Source organism: Trichomycterus rosablanca, chromosome 7 (genome assembly GCF_030014385.1).
Source record: "Trichomycterus rosablanca isolate fTriRos1 chromosome 7, fTriRos1.hap1, whole genome shotgun sequence".
Classification (NCBI taxonomy): domain Eukaryota; kingdom Metazoa; phylum Chordata; class Actinopteri; order Siluriformes; family Trichomycteridae; genus Trichomycterus; species Trichomycterus rosablanca.
This window is the reverse complement of record NC_085994.1, coordinates 31,620,098-31,644,502: the sequence shown is the minus strand read 5'-3', so window position 1 is coordinate 31,644,502 and position 24,405 is coordinate 31,620,098. Positions and strand designations below refer to the sequence as shown.

Sequence of the window (24,405 nt, the reverse complement as noted above, 5' to 3'; positions counted from 1 at the left end):
AAGTCCTGGCAATCAAGCATTTATATAAAACTAAACAGGTTACAGAAATCTAGAATTTACTACATGGGAGAAGTATTAGGACAACTGAACATCTCATTACAAAACTGGGCATTAATATGGTATGGGTTCCCCACTGCTGCTATATCAGTCTTCAACTCTTCTTGTAAAACTGCTCACCAAAATTGGAATGAGACTGTTTCCACCCAAAGCTCTCATTCAGCCACAATGATTTAATAAAGTTGGGACCGTTTTGGCTTAGTGGGTAGAGCTTTGGGCTATCAATAGGAAGGTTGTGGGTTGAAATCCTGGCTTGCCCCTATCAGCTCCAGGGGCCCAGAACAATAGCTGAACTTGTGCTCTGACCCCAACTTCCAAAAAACTGGGATATGCCGGGAAAAACATTTAATTGTACTGTACACCTGTATATGACAAATAAAGGCATCCCATCACATGTGCCCTAAAACAGATGTTTTGAAGATAGGTCAAGGTTTTGTACAGGCCATTTAAGTTCTTTCACGCCAAATTTAGCACATCATGTCTTTTTTTTTTTTTTCCATTTTCCTCCCAATCTAGTCGTATACAATAACCCGATTGCATTACACTTCCTCTCTACTGATGTTAATCGCCACCCTGGTTAAGGAGAGCTGAGACTGACACACGCCCCCTCCGACACATGTGCAGTAGCCGACTGCATCTTTTCACTTGCACGAGGCGAGTTCACATGTGGATCAGCTATGTGTACGGAGAGACACACCCTAATCCTCATTATCCCTCGACTCTGTGCAGGCGCCATCAATCAGCCAGCAGAGGTCGTAATTGCATCAGTTATGAGGTCCTGTCCAGCACCCTTCCAGAAAAACAGCCAATCATTGCTTGTGTAGGCGCCCAGCCTGCCTGATGGCAGAGCTGAGTTTAGAACAGACGAGTTTGTGTGTTTTACTGCTCCACCTGAGCGCCTATTATCTTTTATTAAGACTCGGCTTTTATTACTCGGTATCGGTCCGATATTGGAACAAATCACTGGATCGGATATCGGAAGGAAAAAAACGTGTAATTCGATCCGATCCTTAATGTTGCTTAATGTAAATAACACTTTACATAACATGTTTACATAACATGTAAATAAGGCCATTCAGAAATTAAACCACACTGATCTACTTAAACTTTTAGCATTAAAAAAAATCATCTACTACTGCCACAACCAAAAACACTGTTTTACGGTGTGTCATCAAAAGTGTCTACAATTGAAAGATGTGGATGTCAATCAAACGCGATGGACCAATTAGAATTGACGCTGTGTTTGGTTGAGATTGTCCATTAAAGTTCTGTCAAGTTTTTAGATGATTAAAAACCAAAGCGCGCTTATTAAAAAACCTGCTGGATTTTGAAGAGAACATCTGTGGCTGAACGGGAAACGGTGTAGTTTGTTTTATTTCATAACACTAATGGATTAAATTTTGTTGAGGATGTGAGAGATCTCCAAGCCTGGACAAGATAGATACATTTGTTTATTTTTTATTATCTAATTGTTTTATTTTTATTGTTTATAAATAGCAGATACTCAATTTACTGTCAATGCCAGTCTTCAGACCTATCAGCTTTTCATCTCCGTTGTCAAAAGAAAATTGGTGAACGGCACTTAAAATAGGAATTAAATCTCATTTTTGACTTAGCAAAGCACCAGTGTGGCATAAACAGCATACAGGACCAGTAAGCAATAACTCTCCCAGGACATCATGCAAAGGAAAAAACAAAGCTTTTTCATGCCATCTAATATCTAGCTATCGAGAACTAGCCAGGTTATTTTCATAACATTTGTCTACTAAGAATGCATGACTGTGTGACCCTGCTATCAATGGGTGTGGCTGAACAGCCACAAAAACTCATAAGAAGGTGCCCACATACTTTTGGCCATGTAGTTTTTCAGAAAATAGTTTTCCTATTACATTGTAGTGTTTCATAAAAATAATGATGTAAATTGAATACCATTGGTATATATAAGTCACATTCTAGGAAATAATTCTTAAGGCTAATCTTGGTCCATGGTCCATCCATTTTTTCATGGATAAGCTTCTACATTTAGCTTCCTTTTTCTTTCTCTTGATTCCTGCAACAAAAAGAGAAAAAAATGTGTTAAGAAAAAATAACAAAGAGTTAAATCAAGGTTAAAACCATTAATGACAATTGACAGGTTTTCTATCCAACTGCATTAGGTCAGTGTTAAGAAAACCCTGTTATATGTTCAGCATTTGCTTACATAAAAGTATGCACACATTACTTTTACATCCCTCTGTTCAATCAGGTGGTTATAGAACTTATAACCACCTTAGCCTTTAGCCTTTTTCACATGTATAACCAGTTAACCAGTTTATAAAGTTGATGACACTAATGAGAGAGCTCGGGTGGCGCAGCGATCTGTTACACTAGCCCATCATCACATCATTAAGACTCTATAGACCAGCTGTGCATCTACACAAGTATGATTGGCTATATCTGATACGGTTGAAATAGACAAGGCCTGTGATGGTTTGGCACCCTGTCCAGGGTGTGTTCCTGCCTTGCCCCTATAAATTCCAGATGAAATCGGACCCACTGTTACCCTGACCAGGATCTAGTCATTTCCACCACACACCCGCTCAAACATGTGTCCGATCTGCAGTTGCTTTTTATCACCTGTCAGTGTTGGGTTCCCACACAGAGCCATATTGCATACGGAGAGCCACGCCAAGCTCCATGTGACTCCCCCTTCTAAATTCAACGTTGGCAAGAAAGCCGTTCATCTGACGCTCCACAAACACAAACCCTTAAAATTGAGTCACTGACCATATAAAGACTACAAGCCCCTGTGTTACATACAAGCTTTAATCCTGGACAATAGCTTGGCATTGCCCCATTGTCTAATTTTTTATTTATTTGCATTTTTCCCCAGTTTTTCCTCCCAATCGAATCGTATCCAATTACCCGATTGCATTATGCCTTCTCTCTACTGATGTTGATCTCCACCCTGGTTGAGGAGAGCCGAGACTGACACACGCCCCCTCCGACAGGTGTCAATTAGACGACTGCATCTTTTCACCTGCACAAGGTGAGTTCATATGCGGATCTGCTTTGCGTGCAGAGAGACACGCTCTGATCAATGCATTATCCCCCGTCTCTGTGCAGGCACCATCACTCAGCCAGCAGAGGCTGATGCAGTTATCAGGTCCCGTCCTGCTCTAGAACAACAGCCAATTGTTGTTTCAACAAGTTCGAAATGTCAGCTCTGGTGTGTTAGCGTGTTTTACCGCTGCACCGTCTAATTTTTAAAAAGTAACCACTTTTGTCTTTTTGCTTCCTTTAGAGCACATCTAATTTGCAGTTATGCTCTTTGCAACAGCAACAAAATGTATTTATTGATAAACCTGTTCCAATTGTTAACACATTTATTTTGCACACTTGTTGGATTGTAGTTCATTTTGCCCAAAAAAAAGCTAAGAACCTCTGACTAGCATAGAGATTCTAAAGTCACAGTGAACAGCTTTAGTTCTGGAAGGCTGCTGAATGTTTAATGTATAGACGACTAATCAGCAATGCCCTTAACCTTCAGATGCATTAAAGTTGTATTAGCTGTCCTGGCCGGATTCAACTAACCAGAGAAACAAACTGCCCAGGCCTTTTAAACTGAATTTACACACCTCACTTTTTAATTGAATATCTCTGCTGCTATATATAAAATGACAATAAAGCCTCTCTCGACTCTTGGCTCAGAGGTATTTCTTTTCACGCCCGGTTTCTCCAGAATCACTAAGAGCAATGCAGTAACACACCCTGAACAGGGCGCCAATCCATCACAATGCCTTGGTCACCCCCCTACTCAGACATAGCCAGTCATGTCTGTATGTAGACACCCAACTGACTGACAGCAATGCTGTGGATTCGAACCCTGGATCCCAGTGGTAGTGGGCTAGTGCAGTTTACTGCTGTGCCATCTAAATACCTGCTCAGAGGTCTTATTAAACTGATTCTCATAAATGGTGTTTATGGCTAAGGCGGTATGTGATAAACTTTTAATGCTTACCTGGAATCAGTCAGGTTCCACTAGTAATTCTTCAGATGATACTACATGATGTAGGTAGGACTGTCACTGTTTCGATTTCTATGTATCTACTATAACTGCCGATAGAATTACTACAATACTACAGTCATTTTCTAAGCTTTATCTGACAAAACACACGTCCTGTGCCACAAGTGGCTAGGAGTTCCTACTTTGAAGATGATTTGGACATTTACCTACAGGAAAACAATGACGTTTTGTCAGAATTGCTTTTACTTCTGCGCTTTTTACCACACGTGTATCTTTGTGTATGTGCACATGGGGCACTGCACCAAGAAAAAAGTAAAATCTTCAGCTACAGTAGGTCTTTTTTAAGGACATTTTTATACAGCTTCCACTGTACCAGGCTACATTTTTTCCTTTAGAAATCATCTGGTATATTAATTGAAATATACCTATTTCATGTATGTACAGTAATGGAATGTTAGTCATTTGTTGCAAAATACAATCCACAGAAGCTTGTAACAATATGGACATGGACCTTTCCTATTTCAGCATTTCAGCATGGTATTACTTAATAGCCACAGCAACAAAATATAATGTATTAAGCAGGCGGTTCCAAATCTCAGATTAATTGTTGGTTCTAAGTACATTCTAATTATTTCAACATTAATTCGATTGTACAATTTTTATTTTCTTCCAAGCACCCCTTGTACAACCTTTAGACCAGGGTTTTTCACATTATATTTATGGATCCCACATTTTGTCTATGATTTTTCATGCTAACCGGGCCACACAAGCAATGCATCTTATGCCAAGTTCACACTACACGACTTTCCAGCTGTTCAGATCACTGTACAGTTCACACTACACAGCTGGATCTCTTGCAATCAGTCTATTAAGTCATTGTGGATTTCACACTACACAGCTTATTGGAGATAGGGGGTCACACACTACATGATCCACCATCAGGAGGAATCGCAGATGAGTCCGTCTGCTCTCCCAAACTACGTTTTGTCACGAAAACACACACGAGAAGTGACGAGGGGTTTAATGATACCACGTCCAAAAATGCACGTCTGAATGAAGCGAGTGATCAAAGTTGTTAGTGAGTAAAAGCAAGTAGGAAAAATAAATGAATTCGAGTGGATTGGGCTACGTGATCAGCAGGGATTGTCTGTTCAGTAATGAGTTGGAGGTTAATAAATATTTTTTGCAATGCAGCGTGGGTGTTATGGTTTGGCATGGACGATAAGATCACAGATACTGTTTATGCCCCTGTCCTACGTCTTGACACTCCTCCCCCGGGTTTCCCCTCACCCCGTATCTGACGTTCTCATTGGCTGTGGTTCAACATAGCACTCGCTGCCGCTTGCAACCCGCTCGCAACGCCTTTCACACTACAGGATTTGGAGTGGCCGAATGGTCCAGATATTTAACATAGTAGATTTTTTTTCTTGAGTCGCTTGGCGAGCTGCTCGGATCGAGTTGTTGAACAATTCACACATACTGTAGCAATTGAGAGCCGATTTGAGCCCTGAGCGAACGCTGAGTCGCCTCCGAGCTGCCACATCTAGCGGCGATAAGTCAGTGAGCGAATATCAGGCCAAAAATCGTGTAGTGAACTAGGCATAACTCTCTCTGTGATTTACAAAATGTAACATAAAGCCTCCACAAGGGGGCATTTGCATACAAATGTAATTATTATTATTATTATTTTTCAAACATTATTAAAAATATTACGGTTGCTGTGACAGCCCTACCTGTAGTCATTTGTATGTCATTTTAAACTAAACATAAAGACACAGTGATTCTGAGGCTCAGATAAGAAACGTGATCACTATGATTTTTATTGTAAGCCTCAAGAAGGAGGCCAATAAAAGTAACATAGCCATCAAAGGCTCTTTTTCTTTACAGAGTATTTACAAATCCATCATCATTCCAGACACATGGTGGAGAAACAGAAATTCAGAATGTGATATCCACTGCCACATGTGCGGTATGGATTGTAAATATTTGACAAAGAATGATTGGAAATTTGTCATCCGTACCTACACATGCAGTTGCAGAGTGAGTGTTAGTTAAAACAATACAGCCACTGTTACAAAGGAGAGGACATTTTCACTTCTTTTTATTTTCTTTTATATAAACTGAAAATGTCCCACTTTGCAACCTCTTTGCAAATTTTGCAAATAAAGGTCAGCTTTCTTCCTCCTGACAAGCATCCAGGACCTGATTCACTAAGCCAAGTAGCTTTAGGAAAAACAGCATATAGGTCAAAAATAAAAAAGTTAAATCATTGAAAACACAATAATACCAACAATAATGCTGATTATCATACATCATTATAAACAGAACGTGCTAACAGATACGCCCCAATCACTTGTATTTTGAAGGAGTTACCCTAACTATGAATGTTAGGACTGCTAGGACCAGTTTATGTATTTATTCATGTTTATGTTTTACGCCGTGCTTACACAGTGGTTATAATCACTTCTTATATTTTAGTCTATAGTCCTTGTCAAGTGTCCATATAGGTCATTCTTTAGATGCCGCTCTTTTAGACCTTTTATAACTTGAGGATTTGTTTTATTTTGCCTTGATTTACATTTTTATCCTGGTCTTAGGTGCTAGGACCAGTATTCCAAAGAAAAAATTTAGCACATTAGATACTATATTTAACGCAAATGTCTTGTTGTACAATCGACAGGTAGCGGTAGAATCATGTATGTTTGTGTATATTAATAATTTTCTATCAAATGGAAAAAAGAACAATCCTTGTATACTGCAAGACCCTAAAATTCCATATAATTAGTATAGAAATTAAATTCCAAAAAAGGTGGCGCAGCGGGATATTTCACTTGCACGCTAGCACAGAGTTTCTGAACTCCTCGGTTCGAAACTCGGTGTTGCCTCCGGTCAGCTGGGCGCCATCTAGCGGGCATAATTGGCAGTGCCTGCAGCAGATACTAATTGGCCACCGTATCTGCAGGGTGGGGGGCCGGACTATGTGTTGATGGGTGGGTCTTCATACGCTGTGTAGGGACCCTGATTGGCGCAGGAGATGCCTGTGCAGAAAGCAGGGGCAGGAGTAGGAGGGCTGTGCACGTGTCGGAAGAGGCGTGTACAGCGAGGTGCTCTCCTCGGATGCAATCTGGTATCTCTGGTAGCAGCAGAAGACAAAAATGAGTGCGCTAAATCGGGAGGAAAATGGGGAGAAAATGCATTAAAAAAAAACAAAAAGCATTACATGCAAGGCCAAAACCCATTATTGAATGCCAGTGGTCTTTAATCCCTTCAGGCATCACTGCATTAAAAAACCAACGTGTTTTTGAAATAAGCATTATCATATTGATTTTTGAAACATTTCGGGATATCTTCGTACCTAAATACAGTTCCTCACTGCACCTACACTTGCAAATTAAAACCCAACTACACAAACAACATCCAGAACCACCTTTGGTTTGCTGTTGTCTAGGCGACATCTTATTAAGACGTCCCTGCTTGTTTAAGCAAGACAGTCCTGAGCCTTATTCTAAACTATTTACAGCAGAATGACTTTTTAGTGCATGTGCCGAACTGACCTGTCTACAGTCCAGACCTGATTCTCACTGAAAACGTATAGAGCATCACGAAGCGCAATATACAATGTCAGAGATCCTGCAGTAAATGGTGTCCTCAGTCCCAAATGATAATACAGAATTGTTAAAATAAAATGTTAATGTAACCCAGCAGTACACATGCCACTGTCCCAACCTTTTTGGAATGTGGTAGCCATCAAATTTAGTGCAGTTTTACAAAAATCAGGCACCTACACAGACACGATTGGCTGTGTCTGAAGGAGGGCGGGAAGAATTGATTTCTCATTGCTGCTGCAATTGTGGCCTCTGCTGGCTAGTCAATGGCACTTGTGCATAGATGCTGAATAACAAAGATCAATGTGACTTTCCACATGCACAATACTGCCCTCTGTGTGAACCAGCCCTGTTCTGGTCCTCCTGGAGAAAAGATACTACTAGGTAACTAGATAGGACTAGATTGGCAGGAACAACTGTATAAACTGTATAAATAAACCATAAATACATATATATATATATATATGTATATGTTTATTTTTTTCCCTACTGTCCCAGTTTGTTCTGGAATTGGGGTTGTACATTAGAAATAAATTACTTGTCCTTGTCAGGGTGGCGGCAGGTCCAGTTCCACTGGGAAACCCTGGGCACATAGCAGGAATACCCTAATCAAATTGCCAATGAATTACAGGGCTCTTGGCCATCCTCCTTCCATTCCAGACATATTGTGCCAATTATGTCAGTGTAAACACTGTAAACATTTGAACGTAACAGACCACTGCGCCACACGAGTGCCTGATCTAATCAAATCAAATCAAAATTTGACTTGCATGGGACTTTTTACTTAGGTTTACAAAAGATAAACATAAATATTAAAACAATCTGTGGAGAAGATTCAGGTAAAAAGCTTACAACATTTACCACATTCGATTCGATGGGAAGCGGAAAATATCTTTCTCCACTACATCCGATCTTTTTAGACATTAGAACACTTATTTAGTTATTTTGTGTAAATTATCTACTGTTTTCACCTAAATCACAGACTACCATTATTGCTACTGTTCCTCAGGTCTGTAGGGTTCTCTATAACTCTACTGTCTTTCAATCCTATCAAATTTGTGCTCTTTATATCAAAGCTGCTATTACAAACCATGTCATTAATTAAAAAATGTTTGTTTAAAAGCACAGCAGGTATAAATCTAAATCCAGTCTACATTTATTATTCAGTCTCATTGAATAAAGGAACATTAACTAAGAACTCATTAACTTTGAATGGGGAATTTCAACATGCCCTGACCTGAGGGTACGCCAATCACATGTTTCATGGCCATGGTACAGTAAATGGATATTATCTTTAATTTTAAGATTTGTGAAGGATATGGGACCTATGTAAAACAAAATAACTGGAGGTGGACTCAACATTCTGGGTCCTTACATCCATAGTGCATCTGTAAATTTTCCAGTGTTTTCCACAGGGTTTAGTGAACCAGGTCCTTATCTAGAATATGGCTTTAGTAAATTCTCTCATCGCAGCGAAGCTCACAGTCACTAATGCAACACCAAACAGATACAGTGATTACACATGGTTTCAAAATCAAGACAATCCACCTAATCACACCTAAACTCCAGTGAACCACCACAACATTCAAACTGACCTGCGGCTGTTAGACTCAACATGTACAACAAAACGAAAAAGAATCAAAACATGTATATAAAAAGAAAACTACAAAATGTTATGTGTAAAAAGTAGCTTTATAGTCACATCTCAGTTAAATCTCTGTTTTACATATAGATTGTAAACATTAAAAAGAAAACCCTTTATTTACCAATTCAACTTCTATGTTGCACTACACTCTGATCCTTCACCATAAATTTCACTGAATTATGTGCTTAAATAAATATAGAACATTTCTGAGACTGCATTAACTGTGTTATGTGAACAAACATTTGGCATATTTGTATCAAATAACTGCACAAAATATTTACAACAAGTAACAAATGTCAACTGACTTCTGTTTGTGAGCAGGAAATAAAAACAAATTCGGGTAAAATAACTAATATTTACACACTGGTAGTTACTGTACAGTCACAAACAAATTGAGAAAGGCACAGTATTTGCCATCTGCACTGGTAAAGCAAGTCTGATCCCCCACTCTCATTCATTCATTTACTCAGACATACACACACAGACACACACAATGCGTTTAGAGATGTCTATCCACTGTTCTACAGAAGGATTGTACTTCCACGAATCATTCATTTTCAACATTTGATAATACCAATTATCAGTCTGATGTAGTCTCCATATTGCATAAATTAGCCACCATTGTATCATGTTTAACAAGAAAATCTGAACACTGTGCTTCTGAGTGCTTAACATATGTGTGGGATTAGCTTATCTAGTTACATCTCACTACCAGTGAAACTATGCGTCTGTCTATTAAGACAACTTTCTTCCAGATGGCACCACAGATAAAGCCTCCTACTGGACTAGTCCTTGGTTAAATAAATGACATTAAGCTTCTGGCCAGGGGTTTTGCATTTTAGATCGGTTTCATCTACAGGACTGCAGCTAATCCCCACTTAAATGGCATGTAAATGATTTTTATGCTCATTTAATTAAAGTGAAGTGGCAGCGGCCTGCCATTGCACTTTGTTAAGTCTACATTATGTTGTATTGTATTATATATCGCTACTTCTTAAAAGCATATTGAGATAGGAGATTTTTTAGTCATATCGCCCCAGCCCTACCCCAAACTACACACCACTGTACACACCACTAGACCTACATCACCTACAGCCCGTGCTGTAGAATTAAACTTGTGAACAGGTGAAAGTAAATAATGTTCCAGTTAGTCTCAGATGTCTGCTAATGAGACCGAATACACTATATGGCCTGAAACCATGGGATATGAACCCCTCCTTGAAGCTATAGCATGATTCAATCATCTGAAAAGACTTTTCAGAGTTTGTGTGGTCAGGCACTAAGAAGACCCGGCTTAAAAATTAGTTTAGGGTTAGAATCAGGGCTCTACGGAGGTTCCTCCACCCTCATTTTTATTTCATTTTACATTATTTAGCAGATGCTTTTATTCAAAGCAACTTACAATTGTGACCAAATACAGCTTAAGCAACTGAGGGTTAAGGGTCTTGCTCAGGGGTCCAACGGTGGTGGTGAGGCTTAAACTGACAACCTTCTAATTACTAGTCCAGTACCTTAACCTCTGAGCTACAACTGCTCAACAGCAAACATGCTGAGACAGGAAAGGGCCTTTTACAAACCACAAAGTTGGAAGCAGAATCATTTTAATTACATGTCTTTATACACCTATTAACTATGGGTGTGGCTAAAACACTTAAAATAATTAATAAGGAGGGGTAGACCACATACTTTTGGCCCTATAGCGCATATGATAAAAGAAGAAGTAGCTATAGTCATAAAGATATGAACACTTGGAACTGATATGAGCTGTGCTGTCCCAAACAATCGTGCCAGGCCTACATTTGGACAAAATTAACATCTTAACTTTAGTGTCAAAGCAAAGAAAATATCCTGGCTGATCAACTACATTACGGTCAAGTGGAAACTGTTTACATTTTATTTTGTTCAAAGCATCGCTTTGAGAAAAAAATGCATAAAAATAAGACACTGTGATTTAGAAGAACAATTAGCTAAAATCCTAATCAGATAAAAAAGTCCAGCCCAGTGATATCCAGCCTAGATCTTTAAACATTCGCCATTTTTAATTTTAACAGACACCTTATCTAATTAATCAATAATTAAGGAAGATTAGTAAATGCAAGATTAGTAAATTAAGGATTTGAGCTTAGAACTGTTAAAGAATCTGCTCCCTGTATGACAGTGCACAAACAGACGTCCCAGTACAACACACACTTCCATCACATGCCAGAAAGAAAGAGCAGGTTCTAAAAAAATGACTGAAGTGAGAAGGAGGAGGAGAATTAGTCCAGAGGGATTATTAAAAATGCAGTCATGAAAGATGAGAGAGAGTGGGGGTACAGAGAGAAAACCTTGCAGCAAAGCTTTATTTCACCAAAACTGACTTTGGAAGGAACTCATCCGTCTGCGAGGAGGAGGAGGAGGAGGAGGAGGAGGAAGAAGGGGAGGAGCCAGCGTTGACGGGTTGAGCAGCAGCTTTGGGCAGACTGTACATGTAAACGGCGCCAATGACTAGGCCAGCACCAAGTGTGAACAGTACATCCACGTGGAAGCCGAAGAGGTAGACAGATGTGACCGTGGACACCACGATGGAGAACGATGTGGCGAAGCCCTTTAGAATGTTATCGGCGTATTTAACCACCACGGCCACTAGCAGGCCACCGAAGGCCTGGTTAAATATGACACCCCACACCATGGGTGTGTAGCCAAACAGAAAGCCCTTCTCTGCGATCTGATGGCCGTCGTTCCACCACAGGCCCAGAAGACCCAGTAGAGTGCCGAACAGGCCGAGCTGCACGTTGCGCAACCACAGCGATGCCGAGCTGCCCTTCAGGATCTTCTCAAAGTAAACGCCGGCAAAGCCAGACGACAGGCACGACACCACCACGGCCACCAGGCCTTTGACGTAGCTTTGAGAGCCGGATGAAACGATAGCCTCGGTCTTCTTGCTGCTATCCTGTTGCACCTGAACGGTGGCCACGCCGAGGAATAGGAGGAGCAGAGAGACCCACTGCATACGTGACAGCGTCTTCCTCAGCATGAGCACTGAGAAAAGTGCCGTGGTCAGGATCTTCAGCTGATATGTTACCTACAGAGAGAAAAAACAGAGGATTTTTGTGGGTTGTATTACTTTGATTGCACTTTCTTGATCTACAGGGTAGATCTTGAAATCTGCTGCAATGACCCGGGTACTGCGTTCACCAGACATCAACACAATTTCTATCCGCTCCTCACGTGTTAACCTTTGCGACATGTCAATAGCTGTAAACAAAGAGGAGCTTGTAAATAACTCATGAAAGAATAAAGTTACGTTAAAACCAAGCACACCATTGTTTTTCTTGTAAAATTCTCAATAAGTTTGATGTGTCACATGACCCTCTTCCCATTGAAAAAACTAAAGTTGGATCCAAAATGGCCGACTTCAAAATGGCCGCCATGGTCACCACCCATCTTGAAAAGTTTCCCCCCTCCCATATACTAATGTGCCACAAACAGGAAGTTAATATCACCAACCATTCCCATTTTATTTAGGTGTATCCATATAAATGGCCCACCCTGTACATTTCATGCAAATATCCTCTGGGTACTTTTGAGCCTTCATGTAGTGATCAGGCACCTTGATCAGATTTACCCCTTTTCCACCGGCGCGGCACGGAGCCCGTTCCGGTTCCCGAACTTGATTTTGAAGGGGTTCCGTGTGTTTCCACCGGAAAAAAGAGGTTCCAGACAGTGAACTAGCGGGCCAATCTGGCACCACAGAATACTTGGTTTTTCAGCCCGAACCGTGACGTCCGTCAGTGGGCGTGTCATGTTATACAGCATAGCGCGTTAGCAACAATGGCGTCAGCTGGTGTCTCATATGGAGCTTATCGCTGCATTTTTATCTTTTAAACTTCACATTTTGAACCAGTTTGCCGCTTATATTTTCAAAGCGCCTTTAAAAAGGTGAATTGTGTGATATTACGTGATAAAAGTGACCCGGACAGAACGGAAAACGCTAAACGTGAGAAATAAAGCATGAAGCTTTTTCAACTCCCCGAGCTGCATAAACACACGTGAAGTAAATCCAGCTAAACACGGATACATGTGGTATTTTAGAGTGGATTTGATGTTTATTTCACACAGATTAACGTTCATGTTGTGGAACTTTAGTGATCTTTCACCGCTCAAGCTGAGCGCTAAGCAAATCGGCTATTTGCGCCCAGAGTCGCGGTGAAAGCGAAGCGCAAAACTCCTCTCACGTCAATAAACTAAAGAAAACAACAACGGAGACAAACACGTCACGTCTTCTTATCACCGATAGTTAGATCACTGCTTTTTACATAAAAACAAACATCTGTAACAGCAGCACAAATGCTCGCACATAATCCACACACTCCTCCATGTTATTACTTCTCTTAACTCTTAGTAAGTAACGCCCACCGATGATGACGCTGCTTGGTTCTCAAAAACTGGTGGAAATGCGCGTCGGTTCTCTACAGAACACCAAGGTTCAGAGAAACCCGAACAGAACCGGTTCAAGAACCACGTTTTTTTTTGGTGGAAAAGGGGTAATTGGGGGTTGTGCAAGTGACAGTGAATTCATAATCAAAAATTGGAAATTACTAGATTGGGAGATAAACGGGGGGGGGGGGGAATTCGGGAAAAAAATTACAGTGGTAACTCGACGTCTTTTAAACTATACGTTTATCTTAAACTCAACATATGTGCGACCACTGCTTTGCTTAGTGATTGGCTTGAGCGATGCAGTAAGACGTCATCAAAGTGCGACTATGAGACGAATCTGCAATTGTGTGGAATATCTGTCAAATTCACTCTGAAACTCCACATGTATTTGTGTTTAGCTGTATTTTTCTCCTGTTTCACTTTTAAACTTTTATTATAGTTATAGTATATTGTACTATAATTTATGTTATATCTCGGGGTACTAAGAAATTGTAAGAATCAGCTTTTCAGAGAGAGTCAAAAATGCTTATCGTTAAAAAAACCTTAACGTGACTTCATGTATTAAAAGAACGACACAGAAACACTAAACCTCTCTAAATTATTACTGCTCATAAGTTCTCTCCACTAATGAAATTCCTCAGTCAGTTTTAGTACAATAAATCATGTTAAGCTTTGTACACCGGCACACTCCACAGAAAACAACGGCCCGGCACAGCCAGCGCAAAAGCGGTTCTTCTCATGTGAATGCACCCTTACTATACTCGCCAATGAATACGGTATCCCTATGGGAAAAAATACCTTAAAACTCAACGCCTTTTAAACTTAGCGCCACTCCCAGAATTAACTGACGTTGAGTTTCAAGGTACCACTGTAAATGTAAATGCAAGTCTATTAGCGGGAATATAATAACCTTGGGGAATTGGAAAAATGTCGGTTTCCCAATCGTTTCCAACATACTGAGGTTGCCCAGCAAAATAATTAAGTCAGTGTATGAAATCTTTTCAGAACTCCACCCACTATCTCAAAGAAGGCTGAATACTCTGAGCTGCTGTTTGGTGCATACGCACACACAACAGTCAAAATGTTCCTCTCTGCCCAATTCCAAAGCCCAATTGAGATGATTGGGTACAAAAAGAAATTAGCAAAAGGCTTAATCTTAATGAGCAGCAATGGGTAGAGGTCTGAAAGGTAGACATGGTTAGCCATGACACTGCCTCACTGGAGAAAACAGGGGTTAAACCTTAAATGGCTGCCAGAGCGGAGGATTTAAACCCTTTGGACTGATAGTCCAGAGGCATAACTACTCATCCACTACAGCTTATGGTACTGGATATGCAGACCTAAAACGAAAGCCCAGATACAAAACTTACTGTTATTTCTTTGGTATAAACATTCCAAAAGTACCTGATTTGAAAGCACACTGTATCATGCATAGATTAATCAAATGAAAGAGAGATAGATGAAAGAAAAGACAGAAGGCCAGACAGATTTTATAGACATACAAAAATAACACAAACATGACAGATAGACAAAATGAAATGGGAAGAAAGGAATCGCTCACCTGGAATGTGGCAGCTGGTAAATTGGAGATGGCTACATACTGCAGGTTATTTTGTAATGTGTAGATAAGTGATGGCACTGCTAACTTTAATGTATCCCAGTACTGGACCACCAAAGAGTCGTAAAGCAAGGCCACCATTTCCCTGATATTTCCTGCAATAACACACACAGAAAATGAGCAGTCAGCACAAATTCTTCTGTAGTTTCTTTTTTTTGTATACGTCTAAAAAACGAAAACAAATATCTTGCTTTCTAGAGAAATTGTTTTCTACAATTATTCTGCTAAATTCATCTTTTAAACACTAAATTTAGTTAGCTGTTCGTCCCATCAGTGGGAATACTTCCATCCCTCAACGCTCTGTTGCCTGATATGTGTACTGTCTGAAGTTTAAGTCACTTTGAATAAAAAAATCAAAGCAAATATATCTGAATAACTTGTGTATATATTCAAAATACAATCAAGTTGTTAAAACATTAAAAGTATTTGCTTTGTACCTTTGCAAAGGAAAATAAAAGTTCTTAAAAGAATTAACAAATTACAGTTTCTTGTTTTTACTGCATTTTACAATATTTTTAATGAGGTTTGTAAGTTCAATGCTAGTAATGTTTACACAATGATGCTGAAACTGTCCAGTGTTAGCTGGGGTTTTGATTTTTAGGATACCTGGCAGATATGTGTACTGTCTGAAGTTCAAGTCGCTTTGAATAAAAAGCCAAAGCAAATATATTTGAATAAAAAGGAATTCAAATTCCTCTAATGTAAAATGTAAATGTGATCATCATGTGATCGCTTTATCCTGGCCCGGGTTGTGAAGGGACAAGTTGCCCAGGAATCACAGGGCAGAATGCCAAAACGCACCAGACAGGATGCCAGCCTATCACAGGGCCTCAGCCACTTCCCCCTCAGACACAGCCAATCATTTTTGTATGTAGACGACCAACGACCAGTTCAAACCCTGGATCCCAGCAGTAACAGGTTAGCACAATGTACTGCTGTGCCACCCGAGTTCCTTAGATTTTTTTTTCTGGTTTGTTAAGTTCATTTCCAACCAAATTACCTTGTTGCAGGACGAGTCAGCTAATTATGACATGGTAGAATAAGTACACACCTCTTTTCTGGAACAAAATGACAATAAGGCAGGTGAAGACCTTCAACACCTCAGCCATGACCACGGCGGATGTTGTGAAGAAGTGTTCTCCAGGCAACGTCCGCACATAACGAATGCTGAGAATGAGTGAAGCATTCTGGATCACCAAAACTGCTAAACTGATGTACTTCAACCTTCTGTTAGCTGTAAATAAACAACATAAACACACAGTTAGAAAAAACTGAGCTGTGACTGCCATGGACTTCAAATAAAAACCTTATTAATGCCATGTTCATACCAATCAAGGATTTATTTGACCTAGTAAATTAAGAGCACTTAAGTTTGGTATAGGACATTGTGGCAAGCTAGAGAGGGGTTACAAGGGTCACAGATACTGAGATAAAATTGTGCTGAGGGCATATCATAAAAAACATGGTGCAGGGGCATTGGCCATAAAAATACAGTGTCTGCAAATATAGGGTGTCCCAAAATTCACGCAAGATTTCAATTTGGCGCCATTTGTGCGGTAAAGTGTTGCCAACAAATAAAAAGACAGCGTGACAGCTCACAGTTCAGGGTTATTAAAAATGGAGCGCTACACGAAAGAACAACGCGTTTTCATTGTTGAGCAATATTTTCAAAATAATGAAGGTTTGGCAGCTACAGTTCGCAATTTTCGTACAAAATATGGTCAGAATAGTGATTTAACTTCGTCAACTGTGAAGAGATTAATTAAAAAATAATTTACCCGATATGCTATTCCATACATAACCCTATACTGTGTACTTTATGAATCAATTAAAAATGTACAATTTTTAATTAAAAACCTGTGTTCTCTATCAAAATTACTTCTTGCGTGAATTTTGGGACACCCTTGGCCATGTGTCAATATTTTTGTTTGCACTGTTTGCACACAGTAGTTGTAGTTGTTGGTTTTCACAATTATTAAGCAAAGTTTAAATGGGCAAAAAAAAAAAACATCTTACTAACATCTTACATATCTGTAAACACTTCAACACTGGCAACATTCAAGTGAATTCAACATGATCATCGCACAGTAAGAAGTTTCTACTGATGGTGGTCAGAAGAAATGTGTATTACAATTTCGTAAACTTAAACCTTGGAATCTCAGAAGTATCAAAAGACAGGCTGCAAAAAAAAGTATTTGAAGCCTGTGGAAAGGGAGAACTAAGGAAAAAACTTGCTGGAAATGGTGGTATCATTTTGAGTGCAAGTCAGAGTGAAATTAAACTCAGAGGGGTTTTCATAACTAAGTGTAAATCATGTTCATTGTTCTCATGTAAGAGGGTTCTTCAAAAAGTTTCAATGTTTTTTAAAACTCTATTTATTAATAATTTCAAAAACAAATTACAACTCTTTTCTAAAGTCACCTCCCGATTAATGTTTCCAGTGTCGAACCAACTTTGGTTGAGCTTGTAGCCACTGATGCACCACTGCTTTTACGTCATCAGCACATGAAAATCTTCTTCCCCGTAAAGCTTCAAGTGGCCCAAAAAGGTGGAAATCAGATGGCGCTAATCCAGACTATAAGCTTTCTCTAATTCTCCTAGACACGACCAATTACCACTTCTCCCACCCTCAACATTTCCAACCAAAATATAAAAGTGCGGAAACGTTAAGATCTCTCGTAGTTCACATTGTGTTCGTTATGCAGTGTCCGGCATAATAATTGTGAACAGTGGTTTTGCTTTGGCCTTGAGTTTTGTAAATAAAAATAAGAGAATACAATAAATGGTGACTGAACTCAAGATATATTGACGCAGAAAATGGAAAATTTTAATACATCTTATATCTTGAATTATTCATATCATCTAAGTACTAATACATGAAAAGTATATCTTTATGTTATCACTAATGAAATGTTCGAACTTGCATTACTGATCTAGAATTAATTGCTGACATATCTAAATGTAAGAGCAAAAGGGTTCATGTGACTCTTAAGAGGAAGAAGTATGTACAGTGTATCACAAAAGTGAGTACACCCCTCACATTTCTGCAGATATTGAAGTATATCTTTTCATGGGATAACACTGACAAAATGACACTTTGACACAATGAAAAGTAGTCTGTGTGCAGCTTATATAACAGTGTAAATTTATTCTTCCCTCAAAATAACTCAATATACAGCCATTAATGTCTAAACCACCGGCAACAAAAGTGAGTACACCCCTTAGTGAAAGTTCCTGAAGTGTCAATATTTTGTGTGGCCACCATTATTTCCCAGAACTGCCTTAACTCTCCTGGGCATGGAGTTTACCAGAGCTTCACAGGTTGCCACTGGAATGCTTTTCCACTCCTCCATGACGACATCACGGAGCTGGCGGATATTCGAGACTTTGCGCTCCTCCACCTTCCGCTTGAGGATGCCCCAAAGATATTCTATTGGGTTTAGGTCTGGAGACATGCTTGGCCAGTCCATCACCTTTACCCTCAGCCTCTTCAGTAAAGCAGTGGTCGTCTTAGAGGTGTGTTTGGGGTCATTATCATGCTGGAACACTGCCCTGCGACCCAGTTTCCGGAGGGAGGGGATCATGCTCTGCTTCAGTATTTCACAGTACATATTGGAGTTCATGTGTCCCTCAATGAAATGTAACTCCCCAACACCTGCTGCACCCATGCAGCCCCAGACCATGGCATTCCCACCACCATGCTTGACTGTAGGCATGACACACTTATCTTTGTACTCCTCACCTGATTGCCACCACACATGCTTGAGACCATCTGAACCAAACAAATTAATCTTGGTCTCATCAGACCATAGGACATGGTTCCAGTAATCCATGTCCTTTGTTGACATGTCTTCAGCAAACTGTTTGCGGGCTTTCTTGTGTAGAGACTTCAGAAGAGGCTTCCTTCTGGGGTGACAGCCATGCAGACCAATTTGATGTAGTGTGCGGCGTATGGTCTGAGCACTGACAGGCTGACCCCCCACCTTTTCAATCTCTGCAGCAATGCTGACAGCACTCCTGCGCCTATCTTTCAAAGACAGCAGTAGGATGTGACGCTGAGCACGTGCACTCAGCTTTTTTGGACGACCAACGCGAGGTCTGTTCTAAGTGGACCCTGCTCTTTTAAAACGCTGGATGATCTTGGCCACTGTGCTTCAGCTCAGTTTCATGGTGTTGGCAATCTTCTTGTAGCCTTGGCCATCTTCATGTAGCGCAACAATTCGTCTTTTAAGATCCTCAGAGAGTTCTTTGCCATGAGGTGCCATGTTGGAGCTTTCAGTAACCAGTATGAGAGAGTGTGAGAGCTGTACTACTAAATTGAACACACCTGCTCCCTATGCACACCTGAGACCTAGTAACACTAACGAGTCACATGACATTTTGGAGGGAAAATGACAAGCAGAGCTCAATTTGGACATTTAGGGGTGTAGTCTCTTAGGGGTGTACTCACTTTTGTTGCCGGTGGTTTAGACATTAATGGCTGTATATTAAGTTATTTTGAGGGAAGAATAAATTTGCACTGTTATATAAGCTGCACACAGACTACTTTTCATTGTGTCAGTGTCATTTTGTCAGTGTTGTCCCATGAAAAGATATACTTAAATATCTGCAGAAATGTGAGGGGTGTACTCACTTTTGTGATACACTGTATGTGTGCTGAGGGCTGACATTATCTTGACCCTAACTGTCTTAATAATAAGCATCAAAAAGGGAATTAAGGGGAAGAGGTTCCTAAAAGTAAAAGGATCGAAAGTCTAGTCTATATGAAACTTCCTTAAAAGAATCTTTTAGCAAAGATGACTTTTTTATGAACTTAGTGGTACGTGAGGGAAACAGCTTAGTCAGGCATTCGTTATCGCCCTTACCACATGAGCATATTGGGGCCCAAATAACGTCAGTCCTCAGGGAGGGGGTCAACTGTCACTCTTTGCAAGTGTTAACGCCTGAGTAACGCCCAAGAAAACGGACGATATGAACATATGGTATAAATACAAGTGTATATGCTATGGTTCGGGGCATTCTCCTATGCCTACAGACCTGGTTGGTCCGATAGACCTACTCTGTTGGTAAGAAGGTGCCCTGTTGCAACAGTTTGTTACTTTGGTTAATAAATTGACTTCTTTTGCATTATTCCATTGTGTAGTCTGATTTTATTCTGAGTGTCTTTGTCTAGATTCTGGGATTCTTTTCCACCACAATATCAAAACATGAAAGGTTTACTATAACTTTCCTGTATCCCCAGTACAAAAAACTGGCACTTGCATAATAATTGTGAACACACTGTACCTTGTGATAAGCAACAACAAAAATATATGAAAATAAATAAAATAATAAAATGAAAAATAACAAACAACCCAATTTCATGTATTGCATAATCGGCATTATATTTAGATCTTTTTATTATTTCACATTTATATTTGTCCATTTATATTTTTGTTTCAATTTTTGTTACAGCCAGGAAGTTTAGGATTGTTCTTGTGTTTTCTTTAATTAACAGACATTTAAAGTCATAATAATATGTATCTTTAAAAACACACACACACACACACACACACACACACACACACACACACAACACCATCTCTGTTGGGGCATGACAGTAATTCAGAGAATGTTAATTAGAAAAATGCCCATTATGAATTTCTCCCAGGGCCCCGGAATAGAACATCTATAAAACCTGAAATACAAAAGTCCACTGTAGAAATCTGATCACTGCATAGCTTTTGTGCCACATACTCTCTGCACTAGGTATTTGACTGCTTTGATTTTAAAAGCATTGCATTCATTGTGCTTTGAAGCCAAAACAGGTTCAGCTAGTAAAAATATCTGCTAGACTATTTTGAAAAATGTACATTCCACCATTTCAGCTTGTCTCACTGTATAATAACATAAAGCTAACAATAGCAACTCTATCACATACTGAACCCATACAAATGACTATTAATTAGAGATGGACCGATCGAATCATTTTTTTTTTATTAAAAATCGGCCGATACCGATTCGTAGCCGATCGATCGTCCCATCTCTACTATTAATGGCATCAAATCGCTATAAGAAACAAAACTGTAACTACACAAAGTGACCAATTTTACGTCTACAGTTAAAAATTTAATGCAATTCCTACTACCGCTGGGGGGAGGGTATATGAATTCTGAAGAAAGCAGACCCACCACGACCCTGCCCAGGATAAGTCAGTGGACAAACGTGAAAACGCAATGAAATAGAAAAAGATTTTAGCACCTGTTCACACACTGTACATGCAAATCTGGCCTGCCAAAGTCAGCTTTTGTCAAACTCCAGTCAAACAGCAACAGGAGCTGCATTAATTAAAAATGGCATTACTGTGATTGCATAATAGAGATATACATGTACTCACAATGGCTCTAATAACTTCAAACTCTAATATAAACATGTTAGCATTATTCTCAGATGAGCTAACAAACATAAGAAAGGCACATATCAGGATATGTGCACTAAAAGACTAACAGGATTGATCCCTGCTGTTTAACTTGGCTATTCTTGAGTCACTTGGCATTGCTTAAGTTCAGGCATGGCTATTCATGAATACACTACAGACGAGGATGTTTGCCTACTCCACCTTGTCAACACACAGGCTGGCCACTAACAAATGCTCTATTTAAAACCAACAGCCAGGCCTTCTAGTTTAAGGCACACACCGCCCTGTGTCCTACAGAAGTGTGACTGTGCACAGTAGGCAGAACATTGAGAAAGCAATCTGAACCCTGCATAACCGTTCTACTTACACAGAAGCTCCGAGATTGAATAATTACATTTTAGCTGTAGCAAAGTTATTTTTATATACACATCAGCGATAGAGAATTCCAGTATTATTACAACTTCTGATCCGCATACTTTTGTACAACCCCAAATCAAAAAACAAGTTGGGACAGTATGGAAAATGCAAATAAAATAAGTGTAAAATAATAATGCAGTGTTCCTTACATTTACTTTCATTTGATTGCAGACAGTTTGAACACAAGATATCTGCTCAACTTCATTTTATTTGTTAATATACCTCCATTCCTGCATTTCAGATCTGCAACACATTCCAAAAAAAGTTGGGACGGGGGCAATTTAGGGCTAGTAATGAGGTGAAAAAACTAAATAATGATGTGATTCTAAACAGGTGATTGTAATCATGGTTTGGTACAAAAGCAGCATACAGGTAAGGCTGAGTCTCTGATGAGCAAAGATGATCAGAGGATCTCCAGTTTGTCAAAACAATGAACCTCAAAGAAAGATTGGAAGGGATTTGCTTATTTCTCCCTCTACAGTGCATAATATCATTAAACGATTTAAGGAATCAGAAGGAATTTCAGTGCGTAAAGACCAAGGGCGCAAGCTTAAGCTGAACGCCAGTGATCTTCGATCCCTCAGACGGCACTGCATCAAGAACCACCACTCAACAATAACTGATATAACAACATGGGTGAGGGATTACTTTGTCAAACCTTTGTCAAGCACTACAATACAGAGTTACATGCACAAATGCCACTTAAAACTTTACGGTGCAAAAAAGAAGCCTTATGTTAACCATGTCCAGAAACGGCGTCGACTTCTCTGGGCTCTGAGGCATCTAGGATGGACCATCACACAGTGGAAACGTGTATTGTGGTCAGATGAATCAGCATTCCAGGTCTTTTTTGGAAAAAATGGACGCCGTGTGCTCCGGACCAAAGACGAAAAGGACCATCCAGACCGTTATCAGCAACAAGTCCAAAAGCCAGGGTCTGTCATGGTATGGGGCTGTGTCAGTGCCCTTGACAAAGGTAATAAACAATTTTTGTCCTACAAGTATATACAATACGGATGTCACAGTTTTTATTGATAGCGACAAGCATATAGCATCCCATCAAACTATAAAACACATCAGAACACGTCTTCATGGTTGTTAAAACAGCATAACGTATTAAATGTGTCAGTAATGTACACTAGTAGAAAGCAAACCCTGAGAAGAATCTGTTGTAATTTATTTTTACAATAGCTGGTAGCAAAGACTTCATTATAAGCGCTAACTAAATATGCTAATCATAATGCATAAAGATGCAGTCTGTATTTTAAAGCTTTTCCTGAAATTATTACTGTAGTTATTACGACAATCAGAATGGATTGGCACTCTGTCCAGGGTATTCCTGCCTTAAGCCCAGTGTTTCTGGGTGAACCAGTTCCACCACTGACCTGACAAGAAAAAGGCAGTTCATGAAACGAAATAACCCGGGGTTTAAATCTCAGTGGTGCAGTCAGCTAGTGAGGGTCTATAGATCTGTACATTACTGGCTTTGTCTAAGAGTTATGGTCGAAACAGCCCAGCCATTGTGAAGTTGGGGAGCTCACACGCCAGTGCCAGCGTGTTAAAAAAATAAGGGCATCTGGTGTATGTGGACCAAAACGATCCGATGTAGCAACCCCTAAAATACAGGAGAGGCCAAAATAAGTAAATGGATGAAGAAAATATTTTTGATTAGTCTGTATTATTTAAATTAATGTTGTATGCCACCTTTGCATCAACAGTTAAGAGAAGGTCCTTTCCTGTTCCAGCATAACCCTAGTGCACAAAGCGATGTCTATAAAGACATAAAGAAAAACTTGGTTTAAAGAAACTCCAGTGGCCTGCACAGAGCGCTGACCTCAGCCACACTGAACAGCTTTAAAATGAACATCGATTCAGGCTTTCTTAGCCAGCATCAGTGTTCAGCCATACAAATGCTCTTTTTATTAAATGGGCACAAACATACTGCAAAGTCTTGTGAGAAGCCTTTTTGCAAATGTAAATGCCTCTTCAGAAGAGTGGCTGCTGTTATAGCTGACAAGATCATATAGAGGTCACTCTATGTGGTATTTTAATTAGAGATGGGACGATCGATCGGCTACGAATCGGTATCGGCCGATTTTTTATCAAAATATGCTATCGGCGATCGGCGATATTTCCTAAAAGTAGCCGATCCGATCGTGTGATATATAAAGACCATGTTAAGTTAACAGCTCAGTGGATTGATCCAGACTTTGAGCTACGAAGCACCAACCATCACAT

The 24,405-nt window shown here is 39.8% G+C and overlaps 1 protein-coding gene across 1 annotated transcript in view; it reads right to left on the bottom strand.

Annotated features, from left to right (window-relative positions):
* Window positions 1-1,555: 1,555 nt before the first annotated feature.
* The window catches only part of slc35a2 (solute carrier family 35 member 2), a 29,212-nt gene continuing 6,362 nt past the window's right edge, over window positions 1,556-24,405 (bottom strand). The window contains exons 2-5 of the mRNA XM_062998790.1: window positions 16,405-16,587; window positions 15,297-15,448; window positions 11,674-12,377; window positions 1,556-2,107 (exon numbers count right to left, since the gene is read on the bottom strand). Coding sequence (XP_062854860.1) covers window positions 2,080-2,107; window positions 11,674-12,377; window positions 15,297-15,448; window positions 16,405-16,587 — 1,067 coding nt within the window. The 3' untranslated portion in view covers window positions 1,556-2,079. The remainder of the gene's footprint in view (window positions 2,108-11,673; window positions 12,378-15,296; window positions 15,449-16,404; window positions 16,588-24,405) is intronic.